The sequence below is a fragment of the Erpetoichthys calabaricus genome, chromosome 2, assembly GCF_900747795.2.
Source record: "Erpetoichthys calabaricus chromosome 2, fErpCal1.3, whole genome shotgun sequence".
NCBI lineage: Eukaryota > Metazoa > Chordata > Cladistia > Polypteriformes > Polypteridae > Erpetoichthys > Erpetoichthys calabaricus.
The window spans coordinates 265,460,736-265,479,526 of NC_041395.2; the positions used below are offsets into that span (position 1 = coordinate 265,460,736).

Consider the following 18,791-nt stretch of genomic DNA (forward strand, 5'->3'; position numbering starts at 1 on the left):
AATACTTTAAAAAAATCTAAAAATAATGAATGGAAACAAAATACTAATAATGAAATTATTTAATAAAGAAAATAATTTCTTCAAATAAAATTATGGAATTTTTTACATTCTGTCCTTTTGTCTTGCACTCAATATGCAGTTGTGAGATACCAAGTTTAACTGGGCCAGAGGTCACCCACCTATTTTAACTATGCTGTCTTTGCCAGTCAAAAAAGGGCAGCAGTGGGCTCACCTCTATGTTATGAGTGCAAGCACAGACTTGATTTCAAAGTGCCATCACGCACAAGGTGTCATGGTTGTGTTTCCAGACAGTTATTTGCGATGGATGTCTTTTTTTTTCTTTTCTCTTTTTAAATTTTTTTAGCAACCCTTCTTCATGTTATTAGTTGTGATTCTCTTTAATGTTGGAATGAATTTTGTTGTTTACCCAGCTGTTGCCATTTCAGCAACATCTGTTGTCCCGAAATTGAACTATAGGGTTATTACTTATTAATATTCTTTTATTAATAGCCATAGCTTTACATTTCAGCCTTCCTTTCTGATCTAAAGCAGTTTTATTAGTTTTCTCCACCCAAAAGCCAAAGGTGTAGAGCAGGTTAGATGTTCATTATTGTCTTGTTAGGACTCTTACATAAATCATTTCTTATAAATTACTTTCTGAAATGCAGTAAGCAAACACATTGTACAAATAAATTCTGTTCTGAATGTTTGTGCGCAGTCAATGTTCTCTATTAGTTTGTGTCATCTTTTTCATTGTGATTTCAATGTATGCATCTTTAAAGAGTACTGTAGTCTACCAACCTTATTATATATACAAATTACCTTTACTTAAGGTGGATGCCAGGTATGGAGGGAAACAAGCAGAGAACTGATGTTCACTATCGGTCCCTTGATGGAGACGGTAACTTCAACTGGAGATTAGTGTTCCCCTTTGAATATCTACCAGCTGAGCAGCTTTGTTCAATTTCACGAAAGGTGAGCTCGAATGTTAAACATCCTACTGTAAAAAGTTAATCAGCAGCTGTGTCTTAAAGGAGTTTTAGCGATGAAATTCAAACAGTGCAGCTAGGATGTCAACCAGCAAAATGTATTGAACATAGTGTAAAACAGGATAATTTCATAGGCAGGCAAAACTGCTGTGCAAGTAATTAATAATGTTCTAAAAGTAGCCGAGGGCAGTAGAATTTTAAATATCATGTCCTGGCTATTTTGGAGAATATTTGAAAGCAGGTGTCCAGTTTTTATAGTGTCCTTTTAACACACATAATAATAGGGTTTTATTACAGGCCATTGGCACAAACCAAAACTGTCAGCATAGTTGGTACACAGTAAAACTTAAATCGATCAGGCATTTCTGTCAACAAGACATGACTAGCCCAGCCTTGTGCTATATAATCATGTCCTCATTGACAATTAAGGGAAGACACCATTGTATGTGCCCAGGATTTTCCAGATGAAATGTTAAGGCAAAATATCCTTGCTTGTGAGTATATACCGTAATAATAATGAAAGATATTAAAGATTGAATATATTGCTCAAATTCAATGGTTTTCAAGTTCACTCCTGGGGGTCTCTGTGGTTTTTTTGTTTCACACATCAGTAAATCATTTTTTACTTTTAATTGATCCTATTATTTAGCTTTCCTTTTTATGAAAATGTAGAGCAGATACCAGGACAAGCAATACTGACTGATGAAGGGCAGCTACTTTAATGTCATCTTTCTGCTTCATTCAATACCATAACTTAGTTTAACCAGTTTGTATTTCCTGGATTGATACAAAAAAGAAACTGACAAGAAACAGCTAGCTGATTTCACTTAGAAATCCAATTAAAAGAAGAAACTGGTTGGGATAAAAGCCAAGGAGCTTGCAAGACTGAACCTGAGAACCCCAGCTCTGTTTTCCTTATAAATCTAAACTACTAAACTAAGAGTTTTAATCTATGAACTGTGAATTTACAGGATCATTTCTGGAGTCTGGACAAGACAGAATTCAGAGTACCTCCACAAATTCTTATTCAATTATGGGATAATGACAAATTCTCCTTAGATGATTGTTTAGGTAATTTTATTTATTCTTTTAATGTGTAACCTATGTAATAAAATAAAACTTGAATTTGATTGCATTTGTTAAATTTAACATTATTTGTTGTGTTAAATTTCAACAAAAGGGACTCTTTTGATGGATCTACACCACCTAATTGTTCCTGCCAAATCCTCCAAAACATGTGATCTGAAAATGATCTTAGAAGACAAAGGCAATGCTTCTGAAAAGCAGAATTCTTTATTTTACCAAAAATGTGTGAGAGGCTGGTGGCCCTGTCTCAGAGATGAAAATGGCAGTCAAGTCTTAGCTGTAAGTAGAGCAGCAGAGTGGATGAGTTTTGCTTGATTGATTCTATGAAAATGAATGTACAGCTTATGGTTTTAATATTTTTCCATTTTTATTAATTTTATTTAGCTGTCATTTTTCCTCTCTACCTCACTAATAATACAAATGTAAAGGTAGTTCATGCAAGACAAGCAAATGATATAAATATATATATATATATATTTTTTTTTTTTTACATGAAAAATATTTTTGTAACTTTGCAATATAAGAAAACAAGAAAAATTTTTTGGTTTCACCTAGGAAAGCCCTGTGTTAAAGCAGGTAGAACTGAGGGAGGTAGTGGGTGTGCAAAGATACCCCTAGTGTTGCCAAAATGACACTAAATACATACTGAGTCTTCTTCCAACTGTGGTCATCTGAAATATGTAAAGATGAATTGGCGGATCACATGGCAGAGATGAACAAGTAGGAGCAGTTAGCGGATTGTTGGCTTCAGAAGTAGGGTGGGAGCAGACAAATACTGTATGTCTGTTCTACAATCTTTGCCCAGGATCACCTTTACTTACTGTCCCAAAAGGCTTATGTATGATTACTTTGAAATACAATTCCCAAATGAAATGCATTTGTAATAAGGGAAACTTGTTCAGAAATTTTAAATATGGTATATAGCACTGGAGCCTTATAGCTACAAGACACTACATTTAAATTGCAGCTCTTTTACTGTTTGTTCAGAAATTACATAATCTCCCCAGGTCTGTCTGGATTGTTCTTCATATAATCTGTTATAATTTATACATCCTAAAAATGCTTGTTAGGATTGCAAATTACTCTAAATTGGCCGTGATGTGGTGGAACATGCCCTTCAATGAACTGGAGCACTTTACCCCTAGGAGAGGCACCATCACCCCATTCCATCCATTATCCAACCCGCTATATCCTAACTACAGGGTCACGGGGGTCTGCTGGAGCCAATCCCAGTCAACACAGGGTGCAAGGCAGGAAACAAACCACACACACACACACACGGGACAATTTAGGATTGCCAATGTACCTAACCTGCATGTCTTTGGACTGTGGGAGGAAACCGGAGCACCTGGAGGAAACACACACAGACACGGGGAGAACATGCATAAACTCCGCGCAGGGAGGTCCTGGGAAGCGAACCCGGGTCTCCTAACTGCGAGGCAGCAGTGCTACCACTGCACCACCATGCCGCCACCATCACCCCATGTCCCTGAATTCATTTAAGTAGACTTGATAATGAATAGATGGGTAAATTTCAAGGTATATTTTCAGTTGTTTTCCATAAAGATGTTTATTTTTTCTCCCCTTGGATATCTGGGAAGTCTGTGTCAAACAATATTCTGTTCATCTGGCAACAGTTCACAATGTACAGTATACTACATATTTTGAATTTAAAATGATTTTGTTATACAAATAAGATTCAAAACAGTGCAGAGAAGACTTTTTATGTTCCTAATGTGTGAAAGAATTTGTAAAGAAAAAAAGTAAAATGTACTGTATTATTATATTAAAAGCATTACTGTACTGGATGTTATATCCAAATAAAAATAAATAATGAAAATAAACAAGGTATTTGTGGAAGATATCAACATATGTTGATTAGCACATGCAAGTAAGAATTTCACCATAGTCTGTACATGTGGCAATAATGATCCTATAATAATAATAAATAATTTATTTGGCTGTTTTTATTTAAATCCTTTTGATGTCACTATTAGATAGATAGATAGATAGATAGATAGATAGATAGATAGATAGATAGATAGATAGATAGATAGATAGATAGATAGATAGATAGATACTTTATTAATCCCAAGGGGAAATTCACATAATGTATATTGAGTCATCTACAATATACTCACTCTTCAAATGGAAAAAAATAATCACACTCCAGCCATACCACAAATACAGCAATCACACCATTTTAGATTTGTACAGTATATTAAACAGAGTGAGTCTGTGTTTTTAGCCTAATTTGAAAGAGTCCCAAAGAAAACAATTTACAAAAACCTACATGCAACACCCAGGTCCACAAACATCAAAACTGGAGCTATATAAATTAGAAAAAGAAAGACCTTGGATGTTTACACTATATCATAAGCTGTGAAATTTAATTATAGCTTTCACAGTGATAACATTTCAAACAGTCGATGAAAAAAGTTAAAACCAATACAGAACAAAATGGGTAGCATGCAGTGCTTATATAATCCCTAGACTGGAGTATTATAGGGTCAGTTTTCTCCAGTTGTAAATACCAGTTCTGCATACCCTCAGAGGTTCCTGTTTTATTAAATGCCACACATTTTTGACATATTTGCACATAGCTGTCTGTCTTAATTCATTAAGTAAAATAACAGATGCCTCTGCTTTGAGATTTAAATCTTGCAATTGTATGTTACAATAACCTGCACCATCATCATCAAAGATGTGCTTCAAAAATGTATAAATGATGGATGGCTGGTTTGAATTTCACTCTTTTTGTTTAAACAGGGTAAAGTTGAGATGACTTTGGAAATCCTTACCGAGGAAGAAGCTGAGGAACGTCCAGCTGGTAAGGCAAGAGATGAGCCTAACATGAATCCAAAGCTGGATCCACCAAAGTAAGTTCAAGAAACCTGATATAAATAATCTAAAAAACTAATTGCTACAAAATATGGGGAAAAAAGGAATTTTTTTTCACACACTCAGTGTATATATGTGTGCTATTGTATTAATGTTACAGATGACATTTTTCATTTACCAATAGTGTCAAATGAACAGAAAATATTATACAGTTTGATAATGTTTTGGTATGTGGAGAAAAAAACAACACTGGTCTTCCATTAAACTCTAAGAAAATCACTATTAGCAGGCCTGATATTGTCTAATATCATTTTTATCATCACACACTTTCTCTTGTGTTCCTTATAATGCAGCCGGCCAGACACATCTTTTTTGTGGTTCACAAATCCGTGCAAGATCATGAAATTAATGCTTCGCAGATTCAGATGCATTGTCATTGGAGTCTCACTGCTGATCATGTTAGTGCTTTTCATAGGAATTTTACTGTACTCTTTACCAGTAAGTATTTATTGTTTTATATTTTAAGTGCCAAATGATCAACAGAAAAGTTCAGAGATTCAGCAGTACTGTCTTACCAATGCTTTACTAGAAAATATAACTTTGTACTCTACTGTCTTTTAAAATATAAGGGCACTCTGTTTTCTAACTAGCTTTGCATTGCTATAAGAAGATGTTGTAAATATTAATAAGTTTCAAGAAAAAATACATATTTAAAAAAAATTATTGACAGGGTTCACATATTTTGGCAGCATCGACACTAGGCAGTGTGATGTCTTTAGCTATCTTGGTAATTGACTGATTATATATATTTACAGTCCTAATAGTAAAGAAATTCTTCTTCTTTTTTTCACTCCTATTATATTAAAAAAAGTTTTCCATTGTATCCTCGTTATTCAGCCTTGAGCAATCCCCTCCATACCGCTCACCCAATCATTACTCCTACTGCACACATCCTCTCTCTGTACCACCATTGACACTCTCGGTGGAAACTCACCCTTCAACGCAGTCGGTTATAATGGCACGGCAGAAAAGCAAATTATCTATTCAAGAATGTTTAGATTGAGGCAAGAGCTGATAATAAACGTCAAAAAAAAGAAAATGAATAAAAAAGAGCTGCATATAATAAAAATAAAGAACAAAGAGAATCACCCAATAAATGAAAAAGAGAAAAATATCCTGAGAAATATGCGCCCAGAAATGCGAAAAAGTATTGTTTATAGAATGCAAGTTAGAGGATAAAGTCATTCATAATATTGAACAGTCTGGAAACGAAATTACCACTGAGGCTGTGTGTCCAAAAAACATGCAAATGGGGTTGCTCAGAGTGCTGTGGAGAGGAGCCATATCTTCCACTCTTAAATAAACCAAAAGCAGCAACTTGAATGCTGTGGTGGTGAGGGGGTGGGGTTGGGAATTGTTAAGGAACTTCCATTAGTTTTTGACACTTTGTCTGTTTTTTTTGGGCACCGTTGTTTTGTTTTATTTCTGAATGTGGAAGAGCGATAAAACGTTTGTTTTAGACTGCTACAACCACTTGCCTGTATAGTTTATTTCTCCTGCCTGGAAAGGGACATTACAATATTGTTTTTTTTTAAGAGGTGTTAATGTAATTTCATTTTTTATTTACTTTTTATTATATTTTATTTTTTAACTTCTACTTTTAGTTTTTACTGTGTTTTATTATTCATTGGTATCACTGGTCTACAAAAAAATATTTTTTGTTTGCTACTGGGAACTTCAGAGCAGCTCGTTATTAAGATTTTTACACTTATTTCATATATGAAATCGGAATTAAGCTAGCACGTCAGGTTTATGAAATACAAATCACTGACGTTTTGACACTTTTGAATATCAATATAATATATCAACATGATATTTGGAGTTTGGACTCTGTCCCACCAAAATTGTTATGATGTGTTTATATCTGAAAACAAACCAGAAGACGATACCAGAGACACGTTAAAGCATATTTATGTCAATTTACCTCAATAAAAAAGTGAGGTCAGCATGCCCAAAAATGTTGGAGGCACTCGCTTTAGTGCTTGTACTGCAAATCCGTCTCTCTTTGCAAGAACCAACAGTAGTCACCCATCATGCTCAGAGTGAATTTTCCCTAATATCAGTTTTCCATCACCTTTATATCCTGATGAAATCTTTCCCTATACTCATCGCTGACATTGCCCAGATTTGGTGGAAAAAAGTCGAGCTGAGAATGTAAACGTTCACGGATTTCAGGACCAACAAAAACACCTTCCTTAATTTTGGCTTTACTTTTTTCGAGACCAAACTAATTTCTTAAATGCTGAAAAGCATTGCCGTTTCTGTCCATCGCCTTGACAAAATTTTCAAAGTAATGGTGAATCTAACGAACAAAATGTCCTGACATGCAATGTTATGTTTAACAGTAAAACCTCTACCTACTGCACCATCATGTCATATAAGACCTGGTAATCAGTAACAAATATTTTTTTCTGCTAATTAAAAATAAATAATTTTTAAATAAAATTAATAATGACAAGGTAAACAACTCACAGCTGTTAGTAACGTGTGGCAAATTCTTGTATCTTAATGGCATTCCTAGTGGAATTACTGGTATTTATCAAAATGGTTATCCACCTTTACTGTCCAGTCACCCTAGTTGTCCAAGACCTGGACCATCATAACTAAAAAACGGGACATGCTGGACGAAAACGGTTTTCAGATTTGGAGTCAGCAATTGAAACCTGTTAAAGTAAAGGTGAAAGACTCCCAGTAGCAAAATGCTTGTTGACTAGTGTATCTAAAATAGACAGTTGTAAAGAAATACTCTAGCAACTGATTTTCTCTCTGTAATAACTAAGGACCAAACCGTCTTTATCCCATGCCATGCATCCTTTTCTATAGGAGCACCCCAACGCCCTTCGAGCGGCGCAGCTGCTGGGGTTGGTGAGCAAAGCAAAAAGTCTTACTGCTAATATACTGTATTCAGTAATGCATAAACTGATTATTTTTTCAGTCAAGTCCAATTGTATTTCTAGAATGGCAAACAATAAGAAAATAATGTCAGGATAGCTCACAACAAAGACAATAGAAAATAATGTTTAGGCTATGGCATTACATAGCTAACCCCCTTATTTTTGGGCTACTTGCAGCCTTAATGAATTTGTTATGCAGTGGCAGGTACCAATAAAATTAGCAACACTGCTTAAAATACAGTTTTCATCCTCACAAATCTCACTTTCCAATCCATTCAGTCAGTCAGTCAGTCATTGTCAAACCCAACTATATCCTAACACAGGGTCACGGGGGTTTCTGGAACCGATCCCAGCCAGCACAGGGCACAAGGCAGGAACAAACCCTGGGCAGGGCGCCAGCCAACCGCAGCTTTCCAATCCATCTGTTTTCTAAAGCCGCTTTACCTAGTACACGCTTTCAGGGAGCATGGAATCTATCCCAGCAGCAGTGGATGAAAGGCAGAAATGGACACTGGACAGCAACCTGCCCATGAGAGAGTACCCTCAGCATCTCCTACTGCCACTTTTCTATGAAAGAAAATCGAAAGCTCACAGCAACGTTATCAACACTAGGAAAAAAAGGCACCCTAGCTTGGGATCAGACCATTGTCCTAATTCTAGGAAACAATACTACATGCCATGTCACCATCTCATGTACTTCATGTGTTAACAGTTGCTACCTCTTAGAGCTCTACCCCTGGATTCTTCTGCCCCTCTCTTGCTGTTTCTAACCAACTTGATGCAAGAACCATCATTGAATTCTCAAACTACTTGCTATGCCCTAGGTAACAAGTTCGAAATATCTGGGAAGATCTGCAAACTCAATTAACTTTTGTATTTTTCAGTGATTCAGCTAGTGACAGGCACAAATGAGTAAATGTGGGTCAAAAAATAGCTCACTTTGTAAATAATGTTATCTGACAAGTTGCCAAGTGGTTTGGTCAACTTCTAAGTTATCTTTAGTTGTTTCTGATTTGTCTCTGATGTACACAGACACACACATTTGCTGTATAAGTATATACATTAATGAATAAAAGATGAAAGAAACATTTCAGTTTAAGAATTTCACTGCAGTCCGTGCACTTTCAGTAAGCAAACAGTAAATATTAAAGAAACTGTACAGGACAACTTCTTGTTTGTAGTTATTGAACTAACACCAGTCTGTTTCAAAAATCATTTACTAGATATTTCTCAGGTGATGATGAAAAGCAAAAATGTAACTTGGTGGTCATATTTATGATGAGGACAAATCAATTATAACTAAATCATTTTCCAAAAATAATTATTTTACTTAAATTTTAATAATGTTTAAGTAAAAATATTAAAATATGTTTGTAGTTATATATAATCAATGTGGCCTAGTGGCTAAGGTGTTGGACTTTATACTTCATGAGGTGACCAGTTGCACATTGAGCAAGTCTCTTAACTTGCCACTAACAAATATAACAATTTTGCTGCAATTGTAATGTGCTGTGAAACGGTGTTCACTTGTTTTTCTGCAGTTTATTTATGTCCAAAACATGAAGAATGTGTAGTATTTGCCTTTTATTTCCTTTTTTAGCCTTGTTAGTTTGTGTTACATATAACATTTATTATTGTCTTTTTTCCCTTCTTTATTTGTGATTAGAACTATGTATCCATGAAAATTGTGAAACCTTTCAGATAAGAAGAAAAACTGACAACTGAAAATCATAATTATTATCAGCCAGTGCCATGTTCTTTGGAAAAGGATCACCTTATTGTATCTGCAGAACTTATGCTGGAACAAATATGTAAATCCCTAAAAATAAAACACAGTTTTTATTTGCAAGCATAAAATAATATCATTGAGGTTTTTTAATGTGCATTACCAAAGCCAACACAACACAACATTAATTATGAAGGTGTAGTAAAAAGTTGCTTATTTATGACTTACAAAATGATCATTAAAAATGTATCTAGTTCTACACAAAGAAGCAAAATGTGGAACAAAGGCCAATGGGTGACATTTACATGTAAATGCATTTTTACAACACCATTTGTTATTTAGTACAGAATAAATGCTATGGTTTATATTTTTTTGCAGTTAATAAATAACTGCAATATGTTTTCAGAATGAACTGTTACGTTAGGCAGATTGCCCAGAGGGGACTGGGCGGTCTTGTGGCCTGGAACCCCTACAGATTTTATTTTTTTTTCTCCAGCCTTCTGAAGTTTTTTTTTGTTTTTTTTTGTCCACCCTCGCCATCGGACCTTACTCCTTTTCTATGTTAACTAATGTTGTCTTATTTTAATTTTGTATTTTGTCTGTTATTTTTCTTTTCTTCATTATGTAAAGCACTTTGAGCTACTTTTTGTATGAAAATGTGCTATATAAATAAATGTTGTTGTTGTTGTTGTTGTTTTGAGTATTGACCCTGTGGGTTGTCTTATTGCTTTATTATTTTGATAATTGACTTCAGGAAATAAGTCATGATTTTAAAATAATGAAATTTATAAAAATGTGCTTTTTCAAACAGAACCAGTTATTATTATTACTATTTTTTTCTGCTTGTCACATCACTTAGATATATTTGTATTCTAAGTAATCTGGCAGGAGAAAAAAACACAGTGTCATGTTCTTAGTATATCCCAGACTCCATGTCCTCTTACTCATGGTAGTGCTTATATACTGCCCTAAATGTTTATGTTTTCCTCTTAAATCCTTGTCTGCCAGGGGAAAAAGCCACCATGCCACGTCTGCCTCATAACATCCAGTACATGGACATCAGCCAATTGTTCATATGTTTACTTCCGAAAGGGAAGCCCAAACTGAGAAAAACTCGTGAAATAAATTCTTTAGCATTATTAATAGTAGTAGTAGTAAAGGGAGTGGTATTGCCATGTGTACTGAATAAAATGACAATGATAAAATCAAAGTAAGAATTCTCTGGTAAAATACAATTGTTTTGTTACAGCTAGGATTTCTGTGCTCTTTCTATTTTATTTTATTTTACTTTTGAATGATTGTATTTAATAATTTTTATGTTTTTCGATTATGTTTTTTTTTTTAAGATTTAACATTTATGTACCATCTCTTTAAGTGCACTGCCATTTCATGTGCTTTGTGGGTGGAGCCTCAGGAGGTGGGCCCACCCTAATCTCACTGCTGCTGGGTCCTCTTCCTGGCTTTATAAGTTGGCTAAAAATGCATCGAGCTTGTATGTGGAGTTTAAAAGTGAGTATTGTTACGTATTTGTTCATTTTTCTGTTGGTTTTTTTTTGTTTTGGTGGGGGGGGGGGGGGGGGGGGATTTTTTTTATTTTGCTACTGTTTATTAGATTCTGCTCTCAGATTACATATTGGGACTTGTTGCCTTTGGATTGACTTTAAGGCAGCTCCTTTGTTGTTTTCAAATTTTTTTAATAAATCCTTATATAAAGATTCTTGTTTTGAATCTTCTCTACAAGCCAAAGGTTTATGGTTTCTTCTCTCTTGTAAGACATTCGAGGCTCTCTGGCAGGCAAGTAAAAGTCCTGGCCTGCTCAATGGTCTTTTGGAGGCCCCATACCCCATTTCACTATGTCTGTGACTCCTTATCACAACAACAATTATTTAGCATCAGCAAATAATTAAGTCACAATGAATCAATAAACTAAATCAACTGTAAACAATTATTAAAATAAAAGTAAAAAAATATTTGTTGGATAATTTAATCAACAACCCTTTAAAGCACTAACAAAATTGGGAAAAACTATTAAAATAGCACTGATTCCTATATACAAATGAGAAATGTAATTCAGCAATTAGAGAGAAAATTAAAAAAAAAATGTAAACTATATTTTTGTTAGGGGAAACTCATCCTTTTTGTTTTTCCTTGTATTGTCAGTCCATAACCAAAAAGAAAAAGAGAGCACCATCTAAAAAAGTTCTTTATCTACTGCATAATAAAGCACTATGGTCTGTGTGTGTCCTGTCTCTTAAAGCAATATGATTGGTCTGTTTGGCATGAAGCAGGCTTTATGTGAATGCGCTTGTGAAAGGGAGCACCAGTGAAGAGAGGTTGAGGGACATTTGAATATAGAGGAGAGGTTTTGACATTACACGTAGAGCAAGAGATAGGAAATATATTTAAACTATTATGTTACCTGTCTTTGGCAGGTGATGTCGCTAGTATTTGATAAAATAGCAAGCACAGGAAGAAAGTAAAGCAAAGTGTTAGTGATTTTCCTTTTTAGTTTTGTTTCTTATGCAGGTCTTCCTGCTTATTGTGTTGACAATATTGAGCTCTTTTTGATTTGTTCATCATATTTACCATCTTATATTATTATCTTATATTACCATCAAATATTGCTAAGGTGGTTACACCAACATGAACCCAGAAGCATTATTGTAAAAGTAAAAAAAAGTACTGCAGAGTAAGAGTGCAGGCTAACGTCCCAGCACAACTCTTTTATAGCTGAACCCGAGAGGGCCAAGTCATGCTGTTGTCCCCGCACCTGCAAAATCAGAACAATAAGAAACTTCAGTGGTTTGGGTGAAATAATAAACACAAAACATAAATAGGACAATAATAACAGATTTATAGCAGCTTCTAGAGCTTAGAACATGGTCAGGAATCCTTCATATTTGGCCCTCAGAGCTGCAGGGAAAAGGGGAGTAGTGCTGTGGTTAATTTGAACTGTTCTCATGCTGCTGTTGTGTTGCAGAATGATCTGTTTCTCTTCTCAGGTGATTAAAACTGTACTTCACCAGAGTGCGTTTGTGTGTTAACCAGCCATTTCAGTTTTCAATACAGACCTTCATGGCTACTTTAGTGACTAAGGAGAACAGGTCCCACAGTACTTTACCCTGTCAAGTGATCCGTAAGCTGTTGTCCACTTCTTATTGTGGGTAAGATAGTACTTGTTTGGAAGGTACAGAGGAGCAGAGACACCTGAATCAACAAATCTCACCTGCTTGTTGCTGGCATTGTGGCCCCCCTTTGTCCAATGTGAAGCACACTCTACTTTAATGTTCAGACTGTGAAATGATCCTACCAAAGCCTGTAAGTACAAGGTTGGACATTAGTGTTTATCCATGAAATTGGCCAAAGCGTTTTTCACGGTGTATACACTGTATTCACCAGAGACCTTGTTCACTGAATATTTTCCAGGAAATTCACTGTTTGACTGCATGAAGCTTTGTGAGGCCAGTGCGACATCACTGAGCTGTAATAGCCATTTAATACATGCCTACTTTAAAATTGTTGCTGACATGACGATTGTTGGGTTGTAAGCACACAAGTAAAAAATAAAACACCATGTAAGCTACTAAGATCTGCTGAAACCATCCACTGAAGCACTTGACAGTTTCTTGAACTCGCAGTCACTTCAATTGCTGTATGAGAGTCATCAGTAAACATAAAGATTTCCATCCTGCATGGGTTTAAAAAAGTTTAAAAAAATTAAAAACTTTTAGTATTACGAATACTGCCACTGGATAGATAATACTGATCCTTGTGCACTGGCAGCCAGCGCCGCATGGCTAACTGTACATGCAGGATATGAAAACAAGCCTTGAAGGAGCCCTCCCCCACCCCCACCCCCTGATCAGAAAACACATGGCACGCTGTGAAATAACAGTAACAAAGATTTATTACTATTTACTAGGTGTTTCTTTCTTCCTGATGGAAGAAGAAACTGTAAACCATCAGCACAGATTTGTGGTAAACAAAACAGAAGTTCCTGTTGTGCCCAGAGCTGTGATTTCCATGCAGTTACCATGCTGCTGCTTCTTTGCACAGGCAAGATTGGAGGTCCAAGATGGGAGCTCTGTGAGCACAGTGATCTATATTTTATTTACTTATTGCTAGTTTGTGGTGGTTTGTTGCATTTTGTTTGTGGTATTCATTCTGTACGCATCTTTTGTTGTTTGAAGCATGGTGGCACTGCTGCATCATAACGTAGTTAACATTTTTGGCCACAGTAATTGGTGCCTAGTTGGCACACTTTTCCCTAGCCCTTAGGGACACTTAAAAGACCATTGCTTCATTACAACCTACTAAGAATTAGTTCAGTTCCTGCTTCCCTACTGAATTCAATGCATTTTGCGGAGTTCGATGAAATTCTCGAATATTTACATGATTCTGCCAAACTCAAATCAAAGAGAATTCATCAGGGCTCGCTCATTGCTAGTTGCCATCAGGTTTGCAGAATTAGTAGTATTTTAGAAGACACATGGCTCAAAATAAGCAACAACTCCAGTAACATGGCCAAACTTCCTGTTGGATTTAGAAAGCCCTGCTAATGGCCTTGGCTATCTGACAAATGCCCTAGACATACTGGAAGCAAAAATATTTTATTGAATAATAACAGAAGATAATGCAAAAGATTAAAGAGAATTTTCTGGGCAAAAGCAAAACATGACAGAGTAAACAATCAGTCTCTGGCCTGTAAAGCGGCCTGACAAATAATACCTGGAAAGGTAGCCTACAAAGTTGTTAACAAGATGCCCGGGTCACTTAGTTTGACATGTTCCAGCGAGACAAAAATTCTCCAGAGGTGGCATGATCACTTTTCCAAAAAGCATTCACACAAATGAGAGTTGAGAGGACCATGGTCTTGTTTGAAAATGTTTGAGAGGAGGGCGTGACTTGAAAAAATCTCAAGGCAAAAATCTCGCCTCGTGGGACTTGAAAAAATATCTCTTCCAAAAAGTCTCATTGCGTTGAAGGATTTTTTATATAATAGAGAGAAAGTAAAAACGAGACACGTTCATTAACAAACATCATGAAATAAAGAACAACAGGTACATTTAAAAACACAAATAATTCCACTCACATACATGTTCATTAATAAAAAAAATAAAACATTTCATTCAGTCACTCTGAGGGAAAAAGGGAAAAAAAATGATAAAAATGTGACCATATGCTACACTTCATTAAAATTTAAAACAAAAATAAAACAAAATAAATATACAGCAACAAATACCAAAACCCATACAACATCCAAATATAATTCGAAATATATTATAAACTTTTAAACAATCTTCATATATAACTTTAATCACAAAAGCACCAGATTTACGCACCTCTCATCATAGCGCTCCTATTTAACTGTCAGAGCATGAGACACATGTGAAGTCAAAAACAAGAAACCATCCAATCAGAAACCAGAAAAGAAACTCTCAAATGTTAAACCGAATGGATCTGTGCCCTCTACAGAGCAGTAACGACTGCTCGTTTTCCAGTGTTATAACATTATATAATTTCACCATTAGTTTATTTCACTGATTGCTCTGAACGCCAGGCCAGGCAGTAGGCCACCAGGAAAGCTCCCACTGATTGTAAACGTCAGTCCGACTCTGCTGCTGTCAGTCCCTGGTAAAGTTTTTGCCTATGTCCTCCAGATAACGTTGCCCCCACTATTCACTTCTAGCCATAGACCTTAACAATTGCGTTTTGTAGTGGGTCACTTGACAACAGATACTATCCTTGCCCCAAGGCTCTTCCCTGAAATGGAGAGAGAGATTAATTGTTATTGTATTTCACTTAAGTCAACATAAAGGTGGCCATCTAGCTTTGTGGTGGATGGCATGCCATCTCTCCTACTAAACCTGAGCAAGGGACAGCATGAGGGTTCCACTGGCAAAATGAGAATAAATGGAACCAGCTTTTGCAACCTATTTTGGAGCCCAGCAAGAGTGTTTTAGTTCTCCTGGACTTTATCCTCGAATATGGCATAAAAAGGCATTTTTTGTATATTGTTATGGTGTATAAAATCTGTACATTTTGTTTTCCATTATATTTTGTTCGAGACAAGACAACAGATGAACTAAGACAGATCAAAGCAGGTTTTCTTATACCTCACTTTTAAAACAGCTGTTTCCAACATTGAAAGGAAGACATTTCTGGTGGTTCAATTACTTTATAACATGGGAAAGGATGCTGTGCTGACACCCCAGGCTATTGATTATTTTATGGATGGACATCTGGGAGAACATTTGGGGTTTATGGCCTGGAAAGGGAAATTGAGGCAATATCAAAGAACTTTTTTATCTGGGAAAGAGTTTGAGCAAAATTCATCAATCACATTGACAGCCAGCCAATCAGGTGCATGTGTTGTGAAACCAAGGTATGACATTTCATAATAAATATGCCTTGGTTTGAAAGAGGAAGGAGAGAAGAGGAGGAGGAAGGAGAAGAAGCAAAGAGAAGGAGGAGAAGAAGAGGAACAGACGAAGATGACATTGGTCGTCAGAAAGGCATCATGAACATCCATTGCTAAATCAAACGCCTCCCTGGGACATTCATCCTTGTCATTTCAACTTTTTCGTAAGCTTTTCCTAAAGACTATATATATTCAGACTTTTTTATTAGTACCTATTTTCTATTATTCTTTGTTCCAGTGGTATTATCATTATTCTTGTAATAAATACCATGCTGCTTTTAACTTTCTATGCTTTGTCTTAATGTCTAGAGTGATTGAATTAATAAGTTAGATCTCTTTGAGCACCTGGTGTAGCCAGATTTTTGCCATTATTTCTGTGCTGCGAGGTTTATAAGGCTGAGAGTGAGGGCGCCGCTTGAAAGAAGGGACAGTACGATAAAAAGAAGGTATTCTTGGCTGATCAATGGCCTATAGTCAAGAGTGCTGAGTCTTTGTATGTTTAAATGTATTCTTGTAGACCAAAAGTAATATTTAGGTCTGAGATATCACTAAAACATCGTATGTTGTTCGTGCCGATAATAAGTAAGTCTCTTGAAGTGCTGAGTGACAGGCTGATGTGTGGTTTAAAGTGTTAAGGGTTAATCAGCGTGTGTGTGTCATTCATGGGGCACTGTTGTGGTTAGGGTCTGTGTGTGTGTGTGTTTATCTATGTGTGTGTGTGTGTTCATTTTAAAGTGCAACAGTAGACCAACCCGATAACGAACCTGACGAGAACATTTACCCTTGAGAGAACACGTAGAGGGAAATACTACGATAATACATATATAGACTAGGCTGATGACATTGCATTGCTGGATGCCTCCACAGTAAATTGGTTGGTCCAATGATTTCTTTATCAGCTTGAATCCTTTACTTCTTCTTCTATACTTAAAGGTTCTTAATTTCTGAAGGCATCCTGCCTTCTAGTACATGTTTCTTGGCAGGAAACCAAACTGCAGAGTTTGGGGGTTGGAAGGTCACCAGGACATATTTGGTTCAGGTTCAGAATTCTAAGACTGTCAAGGAGTTTTTTCTTAACTAGGAAGTGTACAGATCTCCAATGGTGGGTGAACTTTTGATGTCATGCATAGCCTTGATTTGGTTGCTGTTGTCACAAGGTCCTTCCAGAGGCTCTGGCACTAGCAAAAAAGTTAGAAAAAAGGAGGGAGACAGAAATAGAGAACAAGCCTTGACTAACAACGTCAGTTCAGGTCCCCCACGAGATACTCCACTGTAATATACATTTGCATCTACGGACTTTGAAAGGGGACCCCCCTCACTCCTAACCACCTCTGAAATCATTTACTTGCACGTCTGCTTACTTTCAATAAGGAAGCCCCACCTGTCCAAACTCTCAGAAATTCTTTGCATATACATTTGCATTTGTGGACTTTAGCGGGGAACCATGTACAACTAACGAAAAACACAAAAATACCTGAGTGAACATTGAAAATCATAAACATCTAATAATGATGATAAAATACACTGACATTTCACATTGTTTCTACTGATTACCCATTTCAAGTTAAAAGAATACACTTTCCTATTAAAGAGTGCTTGGCTATGACCATCAACAAAGGCCGAGTCACTAGGAAAAACAGAAATTCATCTAATGCAGGAATGTTTTACTCACTGACAATTGTGCATTACATGTTCAAGAGTAAGCAGCTCCAGTGACCTAATAATAATATTTGACATTTATCTAAAATAATTTACAACATTTGAGATACAATTGCTTACATTTCTTTTGTTTCTTGCAATTGAAGTACAGGCATGTGAAGTGACCTGGTCATGGTCACACAGTGTGAGTAGTGGGATTTGAACCCACTACCTCAGGCTTTGAAGTTCAAAGCCTTAACTACTACACCACAATGCCTGCCAAAAATATTAGGCTTTTGTAAAAAAACATACAAATATTTTATACAGAAAAGTACTTGGTTAGTTATGTAGTACACCCGATTAACTGACAACACTATAACTGAGGCCCATTATCTTATGAAATATCTCGAGTGAAGCTGGATAGCACAGCTAATATTTTAACAAAATGCATCATTCTGTGGAAGAAAACCCCAGAGGAAGACAGGAATAGTTCAATCAATTAGATTTTTATTCAGTCACAGATGAGTACCTGGATTCTACACTGCAAGTCAGAAGAGCAAAGTTACATTTTTATAATTTCTTCTTCCTCCCCTTTCCCCTTATTTATAACAAAAAACATAATATAGTTTACTTAAGCATTTCATTTTATTACGCTAATAGGCCACCTGTTCTTATTTTTTTTACTTGTCAGATAGACCCTAAAGAAGGAAAGGGCATCTTTCCTGTGTCAAATTGACATGTTCCTAAAGAAACTGGAAATGCACCCTGTCTTATGATAGAAGCCTGTATGAATAACCTGCCATTATAGCAAAATGGCTTTGTCAGCTATTAACCCTAAGTAGCTTGCAAGCAGTTAATTTTTCTTTCACAATTCCCACCTGCCTCATACTAAACAATATGTTAATTAAAACATTTCTAATGTTTGTTATCTGTAACATGATATTTAGATAATCACACTAAACACACTGTTTTATTAGGCAAGGGTTAATTAACAAGTTCAATTTAGCTTTAAAAACTGCACCTACCCAGGCCCTGCAAGGTCTCTTTTTTCCACCCTGCTGTAGGATGTTATTCCAAAGAATACGCTTACAATGTCAAAATACATTCAGTTATATAAAGATTTTTAAACTTTGGCT

The 18,791-nt window shown here is 36.0% G+C and overlaps 1 protein-coding gene across 1 annotated transcript in view; it reads left to right on the forward strand.

Annotated features, from left to right (window-relative positions):
- Positions 1-9,742, forward strand: part of LOC114645588 (myoferlin-like) — a 131,710-nt gene extending 121,968 nt beyond the window's left edge. Inside the window, exons 43-48 of the mRNA XM_051922601.1 lie at positions 834-975; positions 1,961-2,060; positions 2,170-2,354; positions 4,845-4,954; positions 5,270-5,414; positions 9,537-9,742. Coding sequence (XP_051778561.1) covers positions 834-975; positions 1,961-2,060; positions 2,170-2,354; positions 4,845-4,954; positions 5,270-5,414; positions 9,537-9,575 — 721 coding nt within the window. The 3' untranslated portion in view covers positions 9,576-9,742. The remainder of the gene's footprint in view (positions 1-833; positions 976-1,960; positions 2,061-2,169; positions 2,355-4,844; positions 4,955-5,269; positions 5,415-9,536) is intronic.
- Positions 9,743-18,791: the final 9,049 nt, after the last annotated feature.